This window comes from Primulina huaijiensis, chromosome 5, assembly GCF_012295235.1.
Source record: "Primulina huaijiensis isolate GDHJ02 chromosome 5, ASM1229523v2, whole genome shotgun sequence".
NCBI classification, from domain to species: Eukaryota; Viridiplantae; Streptophyta; class Magnoliopsida; order Lamiales; family Gesneriaceae; genus Primulina; species Primulina huaijiensis.
In genome coordinates, this window is record NC_133310.1 from 1,016,952 (window position 1) to 1,035,249 (window position 18,298).

Here is an 18,298-nt window from a genome sequence, read left to right on the forward strand (position 1 = left end):
TTTTTCTCTACTCAAATGTCTTATAAATTTATATGATATAGTAAAATGTTATTTGCATAAACTTATTGTTTGGTACAATAATTGATCATGTTGGGTAGAGTAATTGAAATGTAGTGCTTGAGCTGTTGTACTATTTAAAATATTTGATTTGTACTGTTACCATAATCTATAGGTTTTGATAAGACAGTAAACGCTTGAGCTTACAATTGGTATCAGAGCTAAGATCGCGACTTTGATTTTCATTGATTGCAATTGGTGCAATTATTAAGAGATAGATTGTTTGGTACAATAATTGTCCATTGTGGGTAGACGCTTGAGCTGTTGTATGATTTAAAGATTTGACTTGCATAGTTACCATCAGTTATAGCTTTTGGTAAAACGACAAACGCTCGATCCTATATTATTCGATTGTAAAGCTAGAAGAAACATGTTGCATCAACTTTTAGTTTTGAATTGATCCCTTACATGTTACTCGATTTTTAAATTTAGAAGCATTCTACAATTTTCAAATATTATTATATATTGAATTATAATTTATCCCTTTCAAATTGGATAAATATACAATAAAACTCATGTAAATATTATTAACAAAAATATTTAAAAGAAATATTGGATTTGTCGATAATCAAAATAAGAAATAAACAAATTTTGATCCTTGAGTGAGAAATAAGATATTTAAATAAAGTTATAATTGTCACAATGAAATAATGCACCTACATGTATTTATCACTGTATTTTGCAACTAAAATGTAAAAAAAAATTTCCACGTATTATTTTTATATCATATTTAAAATAATTATGAATCCTAATTTTTATTATTTTGAGTTGGCCTTAATTATGAAAAATCATTGTGAATAAATTGAATTTGAAAATTCTTATATCTATGTATATCACATATTNTATGTATTTATCACTGTATTTTGCAACTAAAATGTCAAAAAAAGTTTCCACGTATTATTTTTATATCAGATTTAAAATAATTATGAATCCTAATTTTTATTATTTTGAGTTGGCCTTAATTATGAAAAATCATTGTGAATAAATTGAATTTGAAAATTCTTATATCTATGTATATCACATATTAATATATCAACCTAAGTCCAGGTAATAAAAAACTACAAAATGAACTTATTCATCTTCAATGTACACAAATTATATAGTAAAGATATATGACAATTAAGACAATGAATTAGAATATATGCTCACATATAACAAAATATATAGACAAGAAAAACAATAAATAAAAATTTTTCTCTAAATATAAATATTTTTTATAACTATTTGCAATGATTTTGAGAAGATAAAAGAGAACAAATATTAACTCTTTTGGGTTACACAAAAAATAGAAATGGAAGAAGTGTTTGTCATACAATGAATTCAATTTCCAAATTAAATGTATACTATAAAGTTATATTTATCGTTCAAACTTTATAAATTTAATGAATTTTTCTCAAGATAAGGGTACACAAATGTTCCCGTTAAGATATTTAAACAATTAGAAAAACTAAATATATTATTTTTCTTGAGGTAATACCGATATGAAATTAGTAATTTGATTGTATTAATTATACTTATGAGTTAATATGAAATATTAAAATAAGTGTCATAAGAGTCAGTAAAAAGATGATTTATTGTCAAAAATATTATTATTATAAATTGTAAATAAATGACAACATTTAATCAATATTTATTTAAATCAATCCATCAGTACTTTTTATGTGATGATAAATTGTTATAATAATTAGGGGTGAGCATTCGGTCGGTTCTGTTACCGACCGAACCGAACCGAATTAGTCATAACCGGACCGAACCGAAATATTTAGCTATAACCGAACCGACCGAATTAATTTTCATAACCGATGAAAATCGAACCGAATTAAAACCGATTAGTTTTTTAAAAAAATTGTGATTCAACTTTAATTATATATGTAATTTTTTTGAGCACTACAATCTACACAAATGCATAAAAACATAAAATCATATACATCACAAATTTTTATTTAGAATTAAGGCTGATTTAAAAATTAAAAATAAAAATATATATTTAAATTGATAAACAATAAGAATTTATTAAATAATAATATTTATTATATCAGTTAATTCGATTAGTCGATTTCAAAATTTTGACGTACCGAACCGATCGAATTAACCGATATAACCGAATTTTTTTAATTTGAAAACCGAATTTCCGAAATGTTATCAAGTATAAGTGTCTAATAAATTAAAGGTGACTAGGAAAGTAAAAGCATCCGGTAGAAATTGTTGTCAATTTACATGAAAGAGAATAATAATCAAACAACATTGTAAATAAAAAATTGCATATCGTTGATTGTCAAAAAAGATTCTAATAATTGAATATTATAATAAAATATATACATTATTGAGAGAATATGACAAATAACAAAAGAAAACAATATGATAAAAAAGATATGATAAAAATTTTAGTAGTCCAAATCTTTTTTTAAAATTAAAAAAATATGTTTTTTCCAAATTAGTTACATATGCTAATTAACACGAATTGTCAAAATTTACAATACTATTATCATTGTTTTTTGTTGAGTTAACTAATTTTATTTCAAATTTTAATTACTTCAACATATGTTTCTCACGTGCAACGCACGTGCATTATTTCTAGTATATATAAATATGTAACTTTATATGTGAATTTCCATTTCTCTCCTTATTAATTACTTGTTTTATTAATTGCTNCCCCTTAAAATGATACTAATCCGTTACTTTTCTAAATACCCAAAAACAAAAATTTTTTTACTTAATAATAATCCGTAAAATAATTATAAACTAAAATATCAGAATTTTAAAATACTAAATTAATCTAGAAATAAAATTATAATACAATATTCCAACTCGACTCGATTAAATTGGGTTGAAGATGAACCGGCACATCTTTGGAATTAGGTGGGCTTTTCATCTTTTTCCTTTTTTCAATGTTATTTTGATCAATTCTTGCAACGTGCAATCAAATAGGAATAACGAACAGAAAATCTTCGACTCCAACTGCCCCCGAGTCACGAGTGATCTTCTCGGACATTATTGAATCCATTAAAAACTTCTCAGCCAAATTTGGGGAAAGTAAAGATCGATTTTTTAGTTGAGATTGTGCAGATGAAAATATAAAATAAAATGTTGCTACGATCGGGCAATGGAGGATTGCAGAACCACTGCAAGATATGGCCTTCATGGGTTTGGTTTGACTTTGCTTCTTAATCACACCCATTCTCCCATCCCATGAATACTTTAATCACGAGTCATAAATATTTTAATGTTCAGCTTATTTTTTTAAAGAAATGGTGAAGTTGTAAGTAGTCTATGGCAGGCTTTGTGCATGTTGTTGGACAGTTTCCAAGATTTACATTATTTTGCCACGAAGTCTTCGGCACTATTACTGAGTGGCACCCATGTTTTGTTTGGTGCACCTCCTTTATCTTGTCTTCCGGGAAAGAAGTTTATTGGGAAAATTATTTTGTGGGATTTCAAGATTCTGACTTTGTTTACAGAGAGGTGAGAACTTATTTCATTTTCGAGTCTTGTGGTTTCTTGGTGATTCCATTGCACAGCATTTGGGTCTGAAAAGGCGTTGAATCTTAGCTTGCGTACTGAAATATTTGATCTAGATTTGAAGTTCATTTTATATATCGGATGTCTGGTGAAGTTGAAGTCTTTTCAAGTTTCTTGGTACATTTCGAATCTGACGTTCACGAGGCAAGATAAAAATGGTGTTTTAGAGGTGGTTTTTCTGATTTCTACCGGATGAAGTTCTATTGTTAGATTCAAAACTGGAGGTTGTAAACATGGTGTTTAAGAATGTGCAGCATTTCAATGGAGGTGTGGTGTTGCTGAACTAGATTTCAACGAAAGAGGACTTTTTTTTTTTGTTTTTTTTTAAATCTGTGACAAAAATGGCTTCAAGATCACCATCGCCAAATTCTTCTCCTAGCGCAGTGCCACCATCGTCGTCCACAAATTCATCAGTTCCACCACCTTCTACACCCTCTGCTCCGCCACCTGATTCCTTAGCTCCACCTCCTGTTTCTACTAGTCCTCCTCCATCACCCCCTCAATCACCTCCGCCTGTTGCATCGCCTCCATCTCCAGCATTAACTTCTTCACCACCACCATCACCTAGGCTACCTTTGACTCCACCCTTATTATCCCCGCCACCTTCTTCACCGCCCCCACCATCACCCCAGTTACCATCCTCACCGCCCCCACAACCACCACCATCGCCTACTCCGCGTTCTTCTTCACCCCCATTGCCCCCACCTTTGCCCCAGCTCCAGCCCCCTCCCTCACCACCCCCATTGCCTCCACCATCTTCCCCAGAGTCACCACTACCTTCACATTCTACTGCTCCGCCCCCCACTACCAATTCACCGCCCCCACCAATCGTATCCCCTCCATCACCATCTAAAGCGTCTCCACCCAAAGAATCTCCTGACCCTCCTAGGGCACCTCCCTCTCCACCTCTTGCAATTTCACCAACACCTCCCCCTCCAGCCGTTGTCCCGTCTTCTCCACCACCAGCTATAGCTCCATCACTTCCTATCTCTGGTCCTCCACCTCCATCTGTAGTCCACCCACCCAGCAGTTCTCATTCCCCACTTCCGTTGCCACCCCAACCAAATAATTCCGCACTTTCTCCTTCTCCACTTACCAGCTCTCCACCTTCCACCCGATCTCCTACTCCTGTTACAAACTCATCATTGCCGCCTTCTATATCTCCTCCCTCACCCCTGCGCAATTCCTCTATCAATGGCAGCGCGCCAGCCGCGCCTCTACCATCCTTCCCTATCGAAAAGCCCACTGCGACTTCAACCAAATCTAGTTCTAATATAGCAGATGTAACATCAAGGAATTCAGGTAGCCTTAAAGCAGGAGGTGTAGCTGTAATAGGCGGTGTTGTGGGCTTTTTGGCACTCACTGTTGTGGTTCTGGCTGTATGGTTTACCAACAGGCGAAGAAAAAGGAACAATAGGCTTAGTCTGAACTATGCAGTGCCCTCACCTTTTGCATCTTCCCAGAATTCAGGTAATATTTAATTGTGTTTCATTGAATTAAATGACCGTGTTTCTTTCTCAAGTTTCTAAAGTTTTCAACAGATTCATCGTTTCTTGGACCCAAGTATTCAGCTCCTCTAGCTGGAAGTGCTTCAGCAAACAATTACATTTACTCAACAGATGGGGGTATAGTCACGTCAAGATCGTGGTTCACCTATGAAGAACTATCAGGAGCTACAAATGAGTTCTCGAAAGATAATGTACTTGGGGAAGGTGGATTTGGCTGTGTCTATAAAGGAGTTCTGCCGGACGGAAGAGAAATAGCTGTTAAACAGTTAAAAGCCGGCAGCGGACAAGGAGAGCGTGAATTCAGAGCAGAAGTTGAAATCATTAGCCGAATACATCACCGACATTTGGTATCACTTGTTGGTTACTGCATCTCTGAGCATCAAAGGCTGCTCGTCTATGATTACTTGCCCAATGACACCCTGCATCATCATCTTCATGGTAATATCGTGTCCAGCGTAATAAAAACTTGCTAATCCGTGTATACTCAATTGCTTTCTTGCTTTTACTTACATAAATTATTGAAAACTTGAACTGAGATAAAGTACAATATTTTAAGCTATTATATTGTCACTTGTTAAAAATGATAAATTTTGATCCACTTGTCATACATGTTCACAGTACCACAACATCATTCTTTCTTACCAAACTAAGGTTTCAGCTCAAATGTAATAGTCTATCTGAGTCCTTGATTTGATGTTTATGCCAAATGAAGGCAGGTCGGTCATGGATTGGGCTACCCGAGTCAGAGTTGCTGCTGGTTCTGCTCGCGGACTGGCATATCTTCATGAAGATTGTAAGATATAGTCTCTTTATTTTAAATATTTGCTTTTTTTGAGAACCAAATGAAAAAGTATGGTTTTCTGTTTATCAGGTCAACCCCGCATTATTCACCGAGATATCAAGTCATCAAACATTCTCTTGGATAAAAATTTTGAAGCACGGGTTCGTTGATTTCTTCCTAGAATTCTAATAGAAGATATCTCGTGCTAAATTTTTCTTATCATTGCACCTCAACTAAAGAAACATATTCTCTCAACACTGAAAATTATCTTAATGGCTGTATTGTGCTGTATATGAAACAGGTTGCAGATTTTGGGCTTGCGAAGCTAGCACAGGATCTGGAGTTACATACCCACGTTTCCACACGTGTGATGGGAACCTTTGGGTAGGTAACCAGTTCTTTCATGAAAGTTATGGCAAGAAAATCGGGCTACGATAGCAGCTTGTTGGATGTATGTTTTGAATCCACACATTTACTCATTGATCCATAATTCTTGCAGATACCTGGCTCCAGAATATGCATCAACGGGAAAACTGACTGTGAAGTCTGATGTTTTTTCATTTGGTGTTGTTCTTTTGGAGCTCATCACCGGCCGTAAGCCTGTTGACGCATCTCAGCCTTTAGGAGATGAAAGCCTTGTTGAATGGGTAAACACCATCAATCTGTTCTTTATTTCAATTCATGTGATTTCAAAGAACACCTTTCATTTATCAAGAAACCATTTGAATTTGTATCTCACTCATGAAGGCTCGACCCTTACTCGCCAAGGCACTTGAAGCAGAAGATTTTGAAGATTTAATAGATCCAAGATTAGAAAACAACTTTGTTGAAAGTGAAATGTTCAGGATGATTGAAGCAGCTGCAGCTTGTGTACGCCATTTAGCTTCGAAAAGACCCAAGATGAGCCAGGTACCGAACCTTCCACCATTAAGCACTCAAATACCATTCAGAACATTGAATTTGATCCCCTTAATACATTCTCGAGTTTCAGGTAGTGAGAGCTTTAGATGCAATGGACGAGTTAGCAAATTTGAACAACGGGATGAAACCTGGACAGAGCGGAGTCTTCGAATCAAGTGAACATTCAGCACAGATGAGAATGTTCCAAAGAATGGCTTTTGGAAGTCAAGAATTCAACTCAGATACCTTCGGCTATTCTCAAAGTAGCTGAAGAAATTGATGATTCTAATAATCTGTAAATTCAAAATTTTCCCAACTGGAAATAAGCATTTATCCGGTCCAACAACCTTGTCCACATGCACAAACGTCCAGTTAAATTTTGAGAGATTCATAATTTGGTAAATATGACATTGTAATGATGATTATGTTTCAGGTTTGTTTGCGTTAAAATCTTTCTTGTTAGGCGAACCGGCTTTCTTGAACTATTGTTTGACCTTGCACATTTGCTTATTATCCGTAGCCTAATGTTCCAAAATATTTATTTTTTAAACATAAAACAAATATTTTTTTAAGCAGGAGAGGTAAGTTTATTACAATTGAGCTTGGAACTCAATTTTTATCCCAAACTTGGAATATTAATGTCAAATGCAACTCTATTCTACATATGGATCCAATAAAAACTTGCAAGACCCCTATAATAAAATCAATTAATTGGGAAACGATCTATTAAAATATTTTATATCATTTTACCTCTTATATCAAAATTATTTTATTAAGTATTTAAATATAGTTTTAAAAGAAAATATTAGATAAGGATAGAGCTGTGAACGAAATGAGCCGGTTAACGAAATCTTCGTGTCAACTCGAAAATATTTGATTCGTATTCGAATTTATCGAACTCGAACATGTTTGAACTTTTTTCTGAGCCGAACTCGAGCTCAAATTATATCGTTCGATAGTTCGTGAGCCGATTGTAACCCTTGATATTTTTAAAATATAATATAAATAGATTTTGAGTCTTTCGAGCAATAATCGAATAGCTCGAAAATATGTTCGAATCTTTCGAGTCAAATTCGAACTCGTCCCTGATTCGAACCGAACTCGAACAAAATTATTTAAATTTTTCGAGCTCGAGCCCGAATATATTTATTTTGAGCGAGATTTGAATATTAAATTTTTCTACATATTCAATTCGATTCGTTTCATTTACCGTCAGTGTAGTTTAATATGTTGGTACGATACTTTATTAAAATTGAATCCTTTAAATAAAATTTCTATTTATGGGCTTGTGGCATAGTTTTCTAAAAAACAAGAATGATTAAAGTGAACATCTGACCTTAGTTTGATTTTGGAAGTGGAATTGGATATGAGTCTAAATGTGCAATGACTATTTTGTACTTATCAGCTAACAAATTCAACTATGAGAGGAGAAAATTCAAATTAGAGATGAAGGTCAATATTGTATTTTGCAATCGATAATAAATCACCTACACGCGATTAGATACAAGCGACATATGTTACATCCTCCACTTATCTTCTTTTGATTTCTGGTATCTCACCCATACGATACACGAAGTATTAAAATTAGTAAATATAAACGTTTAAATAATTAATTAAAATGATATAATAAATATATTTAATTATTATATAAATTTTTTAGACCATTGAGATCATATTTAAATAAGGATAACAATCATATTATAGTGGTTGGAACCATGAACATTTTTTTTCCACTTAACTCACTTTAAGCTTTGTATCATATCATAGTGGTTGGATTAGATATGCGTTATAATACAAGGGTTAACTTATTGAAGTCTAGTATTTACATGTCGAGTATTGATGATCATGTGAGACAACATATTATTGATCTTACTGGATTCGGTACTGGAACATTACCGTTTCGATACCTAGCTCGGTATCCCACTGGCATCAAGGCAATTGCGTTTATCAAATTATGATATACTTGTGGATGTAATGGCAGCAAAGATTAACAAATGGCCATGTATAATTTTCGTTTTCGATACCTCGTAGCTGTTTCTTGTTTCTCGTTGTTGCTTGTTCTTGCGTGAATGACCAAGAATATTAAAATAAAAAATTCTATCTTTTGATATTTTTTCCCTTTAAAGTATTGTACAATTCGAATATAACTTAAAATTCTCATCATTTCTTTTCTTAATTATCAAAGATTTTTTGTCATTATCTTCAAAATTAAACATTATTTTTATCTTTTGTTCAAATCTATAGATAATATCAAATTAAATCAAATAAACCCAAAAAAAAAAAAGATAACTTTATCATATCAAACAAAAAAAAAACTCAATCTATAAATAATATCAAATTTAATCAAAAAAAAAATTAAGAAGATAACCTCATGTAAAGATAAAATAAAACCCCTTGAAATCTTTTAACAATCAGGTCTCACGATTATAAACCCTCGAGAAAAGTTGATGATACAGTGTGTTTTCAGGTGGATTATGATTTATGGTTCAAAAACATGAACAACATGAGTACCTTGAGTCATTTACGTTCTCGCAGAGATAAGAGATCGTATCGAGAATTTTCAAGTCACCAGCAGATTTTCGACATTGGCTCAAACCATCAAGTAATTTCTAGAGAACAATTGAATACTGATGGAATCTGTAATTTTGATAATGCCAATGAATTGGCAAGAAGCATGTAAGTTTTGCAATTCATAGGAGAAGAAAATAGTTGGTTACGCTTGCTCTATCTGGTTTTAAATTTCTTTCAAATTAACACTTGAACTTCTCACATCAATTCGCAGAGAGAAAATCCACAGAAGAATAATATCGGAGGGGAGAACGAATAGATCGGAATTTGTTACCGTCACGAAAAGCGTATTGCCTGGAGGCCCTGCTTCTAAGGTACTATATAGACTGTTAACCAGTGTTGATCTCTTATTTCTTCATCACTGGTTTGGCTCATTCTAAATCATAGGTTTTTGCAGTGTTTGTGCCATTCGAACTTCTTCTTCTTGTGTTATACAATTTGTACTACACGATCTTATGTTAAGCTGAATGATATGATTCTTTTATCTATATGAGAAACTGAAACATCCCTTTCTAGAGCAGGTTTAATATGAAGAACAATCAGTTAAATTTATTAGAGACTTTAATTGTAGGTATTGTCTTGAGCTGATCATGAAATCTAAATCTTTTTAGGAGCGCTGGAACCCCGAGATGTTCATGCTTCAACCACAGAATAGCATGCAGCATGGATGTAATAATTTCCTTAGAGCATTTTCATTTCATAATTCCCATGTTTCAAGTATTCCCAGGCCAAGTGCAGAATTGGGAGTTCCCCTGGATTCTTTTGGCTCAAATCCATCTTGCTTTTTCTCTGTTCCAACCACAGGTAACAATATCTTGCCACATGCCATAGTTTATATGCCTAAAAATATGTCAACCTCTTTATGTTTTAGGTTCACTTGCCTGGTTTTATAATGTTGTTCATCTTGTTCGAATTCTCCTGTTTGATGACTGAAATATATTGTCTTGTCAAGAATCATCACACACGTCAAATTTGTCTAACTTTTGTAAATTTATATTGCATGATATTTTTCACCAAACTAGAAGATATGCACGTGCGTTGCACGTGTAGATTTTAATATTTCAACCTTAAAATTGTAAAAAATGATATAGTTAGACTATGAATATTCAAAATAATAAAACAAAAAACAAATATATTAATTTTTTTTACAAGAACCATAATTCCTGAATTTCTCATGATATATTTTGAAGTTATAAAGTTCTATACATAAATAATGTCCTAAAAAAGCAGCTACGAGTTTTACAAATATTCATCATGAAAATTTGACAAGGCATAAAACATGAAGATAATTATAATATTTTTAAAAACTTTTATTTTTTGAGGAAAAAATAAGAAAATTTTAAAAATTTTATAAATCATTTTAAGTATATGTAGATGTAAAGTAATTTGTTTTACATAAAAACGATTCGATTCATTCTTATTTCTCTTTTTCTATCCCTTTGATAATTTAAACTCATTTTGAATTTTTTGAAGTGTTTTCTTATTGTACCAAATAATTATTTGTGTTTACCATCCATAAGGTTTTATGATTTGGCAAATTGCAAATTTCATCACATTTATAATAGTATATTATTTATTTAAAATTTCTTTCATTCCAAAAAATAGAAGATATGTTTAAATTTTATTATATGTTTAATTTTATTAATATCATCGTTATTTAAAAGTATATTATTTATTTTAAATTTCATTAATTAATAGATGAAAAACAAATAAAAAAAAATATGTATTAATGATTATTATTAAATGAAAGTAATAAAATTTTCTTAAATTCACAATTCAAATTATAGATTTATGATAATATTAGAGATTAGATTAGATTTTTGCTAAAATTATCTAATAGTACATGTAGGTTCGTTTCTCAGGCTCAAAATCGAGAACAGGGCAGAGAAAATCAGCAAATTCACGAGCAGAACTAGAGTTGTTTTTTTTAAAAAGGAACTGCAAGTACTGCAAGATCAAGACTGAGGGTTGTGTCATATAATCAACTTGATTTTGCTATCTCTAATGAAATTTTTTACCTCAGGTCCGGAAACAATGAAACAAGATTTTTCAGGATATATTCGCTATGGACATCGTACTTCAATGGACGTTAATATTGAGGATATTCAACCAGATCATAAATGTCGCAAGACTGAGGATCCTGATTTATTTGATGATGGGTCATTGTACACAATAGTTCGTGAAGCGAAACAATCATCTGAAACGAAGCAGAGACAATTAGCCACTGTGAACAGTGAAAGGTCTAGCTCCATACTGAATTCCGAAAAAGATCTTCGAATGGATAAAGATGTTTCTGGTAATCAATATATGGGCAATGTCGTTGCTTCCTTCTGTTCTGAAAGTAGTTGTCTGGCTGATAAACAACAGACGGGGTGTTGTTATACCAGCAAGGTCAAATCTGATCTAATTTTGAGTTCAGAATATAAGAGATATGATGGCATGCCTAAGCTAATTGAAGTGCCTTCTCCCATTGTTCAAGAAGAAGAGATCAAAATCAAGTCTTGGGCTAAACGTGGAAGACTAGATGCAAATTGTTTCTCACCTGAATCAACTGCTAGTAACCTGTCTGGAGTAGAATTGAGGAAAAATGGAGCGGGAATTTCTTTAATTGATTTCTTCACAGCCGAGCAAATTAAAGTACACTTGCAAAGTCTAAATCAGCGAAACAACCTGGAACATACAGAGGTGTGGTAATCTATGGGAGTTTTATCTCCACACTTTTGCATCGTGCATACCATTAAATTTTTAATGCATGACAATTAGATGTAATCGCGGTTAATATCCTTGTCTCTTATTCTTTTCTCTTTTCTCTTTTCTCATAGATTGATGGTGAGGAATCAGTTGAAAACACAAGAAGACATGCTTTCGGTGAAAATATGTGTCAGTTATGCTTAATGGATGAGATTAAGCTAGCCCCTCCAAGTATTTACTGTGCATCTTGCGAAGCTCCTATCAAATGCAACTTGAGCTATTTTTGGACTGTGGATGAAATGGGTACACGACACATTTTTTGTACTCGTTGCTTTAGGGGTTCTCGTAGTAACATTGTAGTTAAGGGGCTCTCTATTTCCAAGGAAAAGCTTTGTAAGGCCAAGAATACTGAAGCAGATGATGAAGCTGTGAGATTAATCTCCTTGTTTCCTTAATCTGTTTTTATTGCCAGAAATGTTGACTACTGACCCGTTTTCCTATTTTCTGCTTACAGTGGGTAGAATGTGACAAGTGTGAATGTTGGCAACATCAGATTTGTGCTCTTTATAATTCTAAACAAGATTTGGAGGGGGAAGTTAAATATACTTGCCCGTTTTGCCGATTAGCTGAGATGAAGGCAACGGAGCATGTATCCACACCTCTTGCTATTGGTGCACAGGATCTCCCGAGAACCATGCTTAGTGATCACATAGAGCAGAGACTTTTCAGAAGCCTCGAGCGAGAGAGAAAGCAAAGGGCGGAATCATCGGGAATGTCTCCTGGAGAGGTAAGCAGTACATACAAATATCGATTATGGATATTCAACAAGTCTGCTCGATGATGTGATTTCTTGCATTTATTGTTTTTTGTTTCTTCTTTTGTTCTCTTCTCCTGCCTTATTTCGTTTTTTCTTCCTTTCTCTATCAGTTCTCTATCACAAAGGAACTTGTGCGAATTTTTAAAAGGCGGTCTATACACATGTTTTGTGGTCTATGAGTCTAACTTAGCAGTTTATGATATAAATTCTACTGTTCATTTGACAAAGGTGCTTGTGTCGGTTCTTCTGTTCCTGGTTCATTACAATGATATGTTTTCTATTTTAAAAGGTACCTGGAGCTTCAGATCTCACAGTTAGAGTGGTGCTATCTGTCAATAAACAAGTAAAAGTGAGCCCGAAGTTTTTAGATATCCTCCATGGTGAAAAGTATCCAACTGAGTTTCCATATAGATCAAAGGTCAGTGTTTGTTATTCTTATGAATATATCCTGTGCTTTGTTTTGTAATGGGGCAGGGATTCCAAAGAAATATTTTAAATGACTTAATTTTTTTGGTTGGTTCACTCACGAATGATGTTAAATCTCGTTTGAACTTTTCGGCTAGCAGTATTTGAGTTAAAATTGGTGCTTCACATCCTAGACGTTATTCATTAAAGAGTTGCAGCTCGGACTTCTATCTAGGCTCAATGGCTAAAGCCTCGTTGCACCAAAAATGACAGATGTCCTCCTTTAGGACTATCAATAACTATGCTTGAAACTTTCAAATAAAATTGAAGTAGAAATAGGGATATGAAAGGTTCATCTACTAAAAGTGTGATGGAGTGGATTGCACTTTTTACACTCTCTTGTGGATTGTTAGAGGTTTAGAATTGTTTCTCTGCAGGTAATCCTATTGTTTCAAAAGGTTGAAGGTGTAGATGTATGTCTCTTGGCTATGTATGTCCAAGAGTTTGGATCAGAATGTGAACAACCAAATCAGCGCAGCATATATATTTCATATCTCGATTCAGTAAAGTATTTTAGACCGGAAATAAAAACTGTTGCTGGAGAGGCTTTGCGTACTTTTGTATACCATGAAATAATGGTAATCACACTGTCTCTGGCTATCCTACTTTCTCTCTTTTTATACATATTAAACTTTCTAATAAAGATTGTGGATTACATGAGCTGCTTTATTTTTTATGCATCACTGCAGATTGGATATCTTAGCTACTGCAAGCGACGTGGTTTCACTACCTGCTACATATGGGCTTGCCCACCTTCAAAAGGAGATGATTACATATTTTATTGTCATCCAGAGACTCAAAAAATGCCAAAAAATCTGAGAGCATGGTATTTCACTATATCTTCCTTTCGCTTCTCCTTCTTTCTGGAACATGCTTTTTCAACTGTTTGAATAACCCATAAGTGCATAATCCTGAATTAATTCTTATTAGCTTTATTGCTCTCTTCATAAGATAACTACATATATATTGTCAGGCTTTGCTTTTACGTCATGACTGACCAAAACATTTTGTCCACTTAGGTACAAAAATTTTCTTCGGAAAGCCAAGGAGGAAAATGTTGTGACGGAATGTACAAATTTCTATAACTGCTTCTTTATTCCAAGTGGAAAAAACAACTACAAGATAACAGCTGCTCGATTACCTTATTTTTTTGGAGATTACTGGTCTGGTGCTGCTGAGGATATCATACAAAACATTGAGAAGGATAATGAAGAAAAATCTGAAAAAAAAGTAAAAAGGACAATAACGAAGAGATCTTTAAGAGCAACAGGACATAATGATTCATCTGCTGATTCAACAATGGATATTCAAGTGATGCAGCAGGTATGCTTTTTCAAATGTAATTCTCGACATTTTGGTTGGGATGGCCACAGTGAGTATAGTGACACTTCTCAATGGGTTTCCTTTCCCCCTTAAATCTATGTTTTATTATCCATGCTAGTTGGGTAATAGTTGTGTGCAAACCTTGGGTTTTCCGTTTCAGTTGAGAAAATTAGTCGAGGGAGTGGAATGACCTTTGGCATGTCAAGATTAGCATATCCTGTGAATTAAACAAGTAACGTGGGAACTTTGTATGCTTAAAATCAACAGCACTTAGCGTTGTCTCCTTCATTCTTCTTGAGGTTGTGATGGAGATCTTAGTCAATTTCATTTTGAGCCCTTCAAGGATTGATAATAAGAGTGCACGATTCTATGCCTAAAATGAAGTACTTTACATGGCATAAAACTTGGGAAAGTAATTGCAAATGAGTTTCTGTATGATATCGTGATCATTCCAAATAACCGCTTTAAGTTTCTCTTGAAGATTGAAAAAGGACAAGTCACTAATCCACGTTTATTACTTCTGTATTATGAAATTGTTTTTTAATCAATGAATCTGGTATGGATACTTAATGGTAAAAAAATTTACACCTCATCATCTATAAGATGTTATAGTTGCTGATTTTTTAAATGGAAACATACGGCGATACCGTGGTCTCTTTCATAAGGTTTGTACTGTTTTTCACCTTCAAAGTGACAACTTTTGCATATAGCAATGCCTCTAATTTTATGTTATTTCCCGAATGGACAGCTTGGGCATACTATCCTGCCAAATAAGGAAGACTTTTTTGTTGTCCGGTTGCAATTCACTTGTGTGAACTGCCGTGAAGCAATACTCTCTGGAAATCGTTGGACTTGCAATCAATGCTGTTACCATTTATGTAGCAGGTGAGTATTGTCTTCAATACCAAGACATTTCTTCTGTTTTAAGATAAGAAATACTTTATGGAGGTATCTATCAACTTTGTTTCATATCATCCATCAACAAGCTTTTACCTGGTTTTGCTTTATTATTCTTACCATCAACATGTCTAATATGATTTTTAATTATGTGTTGAATCACATCTTATTAGTTTGGAGAACAAAGAAACGAAATTTTTTCTGCATAACATTAATTTTCAGGGGATACTTTCCCTAGTTCATTTAATACCATTTTCTGTGTTATTTTAATCCCAGATGCCGTGACGTGATGAAAAACCCAGCGGGGGAAACACACACTAAATTCTGCCTGGAAAAACATCTCCTCCTTCAGGTGCTTTATTAACCTGAAAATTTCTTGTCTCGATTGCCTGAAGTTCTTTACTCAACATCCTTACCTTTCTTTTTCATATTCATCCTTTTCAGGTTGCTGTGGATGTACCTGAAAACACGGAGGATAAAGATATCACTTTAGATAATGAGTTCTTTGAGAGCAGACACTCGTTCTTGAGTTTCTGTCAGAAAAATAATTATCAGTTTGACACACTTCGCCGCTCCAAGCATTCATCAATGATGATCTTGTACCATATCCAGAATATGACAGAACTAACAATTGGGACCATCTGCAGCATTTGCCAACAGAATACAACCGTGAAATGGCATTGTGAAATTTGTTCTGAGTTTCTTGTTTGCACTGCCTGCTATCAGAAAGAGGGCGATGGTTGCCATGTTCATAAGTTAATTCAGCACTCAATGAAAGCCGATTTGAGAACGACGAGTAAGAAAATGCAGCAGCAGAGAGCATTGGAGGTATAACTGATATCTGTAATATCCCTTTAAACTATTGAAAGAACATCAGTAAGCTTACTCGAAAAATCAATGCCAAGTTCAGAAGCATGAACTCATGGAAATCTTGTATGGATAAATTTTCTGTTATGTTCCTTTTCCTAATAATTTACCATAACCCTCTTGCAGGCAAAGGCATTGTTGGATCTTTTGTTACATGCGAATCGGTGTCACTCATCAATAGGAAACCCCTGCTCATATCCCAATTGCCAAGCTATTAAAAATCTCTTCTTCCACAGTCGAGGGTGTGCACGTCGTGTGAATGGTGGTTGTGTAAAGTGTAAGAAAATCTGGTACCTCACGTGTCTTCACTCAAGAAACTGTGCTGATTCTAGTTGCAAATTTCCTCGTTGCTTGTAAGCCTAAAGCTTCAGATTTTATGGTCCCAAATCTTTCATGGTTTCAAATACAACCTATAACCAATTTGAGCTAAACTTTGTGCAGGGATATAAAGAACTTTAAAGAAAAGAGTGCAGCAGAATCCGAAGTTCGGAGGAGAGCTGCGGTTAAAAGAAGCCACTGCAACAACATTCTATGATATTGGCGAATAACCAAGAAAAGTAACTGTACAGTTATAAACTGTAAATACCATGTACATAACCAGAGTTGCATCATTTTTTAAGCATGGGAGCATCTTACATGTTTGAAATTTTGGTCAAGAGAAGAGATCTATCCAAAGCGCCATTAGAAGGCCATGAGCATTAGATTTAAGCTTAGCCTTTTTCAATTTCTTGCCAATTGAATTGTATATAAGATGGTAAATTTTGGGATTTTCTTTTCTTTTATATTATATAGATACATATAGTATAGGGATGACAATTTCTTCCGAACCCGTTGGAGGATCCGATACCCGACCCGAGTAGAAGAGGGTATGGAGGGATTTTTAGATCCGATTAATTAATTGGGTAATCGGGTATGGGGATTTTCGGGTTCGGGATGGAGGCGAGTTTGATATAATCCGACCCACACCCGACCCGAATACNTCCGATTAATTAATTGGGTAATCGGGTATGAGGATTTTCGTGTTCGGGATGGAGGCGGGTTTGATATAATCCGACCCACACCCGACCCGAATACNACTTCATTAAAATAATTTAAATTTGAAAAAATTCAATAGTATATGATAATTGGGTATTTGGTTAGGGTAGGGTATGTGTATCCGATAATCCGATGGGTATGGGGATGAGGATGAAATTTAATACCCGATGGGTATGAGGATGAATTTAATAAATGGATATGAGGATGGATGTATGAAATCATACCCATATCCTACCCATTACCATCTCTAATATATTACAGTTAATGATTTTTTTGTAGTTTATTTTTATTACAACTGAGGGAAGGTTATGTTCCAAATATATTATTCTTGGGGAGGAGAACATTTCTCCAAATGTTGTGTCCACCAAAGAGAACAAATATGAACACTTGGAAAATGTTCGGACACGACATTGCATCTTTTGCTTCTTCGTCTCATTACTCTTTTGTTTGGGAGGATGGTTCTTTTTCTTTTTGGTTGATTGATCTTCTAATAAAAGACATTTTTCGTTCTCAAAAAATTACAAGAGTTTTCACCATAAAAAAAAAAAAAAAGAAAATGTCCCGGACACCTAAAAAAAATTAAAAAATAAAATGAAAAATGGACAAAATGGTGCAGAATGAAGCCCACGCTGCACGCCCAGCAGCTTTCATCGAGCCTACCTACTGTTGCTGGGCACTTTTTTTTTTTTAATTTTTTTTAATTCATTTCCATTTCTGTTTTCGAAATGAAAATTGAAATAAACATTTATTTTTTTAAAAAAAATATTCTACAAATACATTATTTTACTATCTTATTTTCATTTATTTCAACCTTCTAAAACAAATCACTCCTTGTACTAGAGAAAAACATCGTACCAAATTTTTATTCAA

The 18,298-nt window shown here is 33.9% G+C and overlaps 2 protein-coding genes across 3 annotated transcripts; both read left to right on the top strand.

The window, feature by feature from the left end:
• The first annotated feature begins 2,984 nt into the window (after nt 1-2,984).
• LOC140976159 (proline-rich receptor-like protein kinase PERK8) lies at nt 2,985-7,253 on the top strand. 2 transcript variants are annotated; one of them, XM_073440088.1, is made up of 8 exons: nt 2,985-5,046; nt 5,148-5,522; nt 5,797-5,877; nt 5,956-6,026; nt 6,167-6,249; nt 6,365-6,512; nt 6,613-6,774; nt 6,857-7,253. In XM_073440088.1, the coding sequence occupies exons 1-8, from the start codon at nt 3,918-3,920 to the stop codon at nt 7,034-7,036; spliced, it is 2,229 nt and encodes a 742-aa protein (XP_073296189.1). In that variant the 5' UTR covers nt 2,985-3,917; the 3' UTR covers nt 7,037-7,253. The 2 variants fall into 2 exon arrangements, with proteins under 2 accessions (XP_073296189.1, XP_073296188.1); XM_073440087.1 differs by having other exon boundaries at nt 5,118-5,522; nt 6,857-7,252.
• Nucleotides 7,254-9,962: 2,709 nt separating this feature from the next.
• Nucleotides 9,963-17,143, top strand: LOC140977428 (histone acetyltransferase HAC1-like). Its single transcript, XM_073442174.1, has 13 exons — nt 9,963-10,137; nt 11,357-12,018; nt 12,168-12,452; nt 12,539-12,811; nt 13,131-13,259; nt 13,684-13,884; nt 13,996-14,132; nt 14,326-14,629; nt 15,378-15,514; nt 15,803-15,878; nt 15,971-16,354; nt 16,520-16,746; nt 16,835-17,143. The coding sequence occupies exons 1-13, from the start codon at nt 9,963-9,965 to the stop codon at nt 16,926-16,928; spliced, it is 3,084 nt and encodes a 1,027-aa protein (XP_073298275.1). The 3' UTR covers nt 16,929-17,143.
• Nucleotides 17,144-18,298: the final 1,155 nt, after the last annotated feature.

What these genes read in the sequence shown, in the direction of transcription:
- LOC140976159 (XM_073440087.1), top strand. Translation starts at nt 3,918, where the DNA reads ATGGCTTCAAGATCACCATCGCCAAATTCTTCTCCTAGCGCAGTGCCA. An exon ending in ATAAAAATTTTGAAGCACGG is followed by an intron (nt 6,027 to 6,166) that starts GTTCGTTGATTT and finishes TATATGAAACAG; the next exon opens with GTTGCAGATTTTGGGCTTGC. An exon ending in AAAGACCCAAGATGAGCCAG is followed by an intron (nt 6,775 to 6,856) that starts GTACCGAACCTT and finishes CTCGAGTTTCAG; the next exon opens with GTAGTGAGAGCTTTAGATGC.
- LOC140977428 (XM_073442174.1), top strand. Translation starts at nt 9,963, where the DNA reads ATGTTCATGCTTCAACCACAGAATAGCATGCAGCATGGATGTAATAAT. An exon ending in ACAACCTGGAACATACAGAG is followed by an intron (nt 12,019 to 12,167) that starts GTGTGGTAATCT and finishes ATTGATGGTGAG; the next exon opens with GAATCAGTTGAAAACACAAG. An exon ending in AGTTTCCATATAGATCAAAG is followed by an intron (nt 13,260 to 13,683) that starts GTCAGTGTTTGT and finishes GTTTCTCTGCAG; the next exon opens with GTAATCCTATTGTTTCAAAA.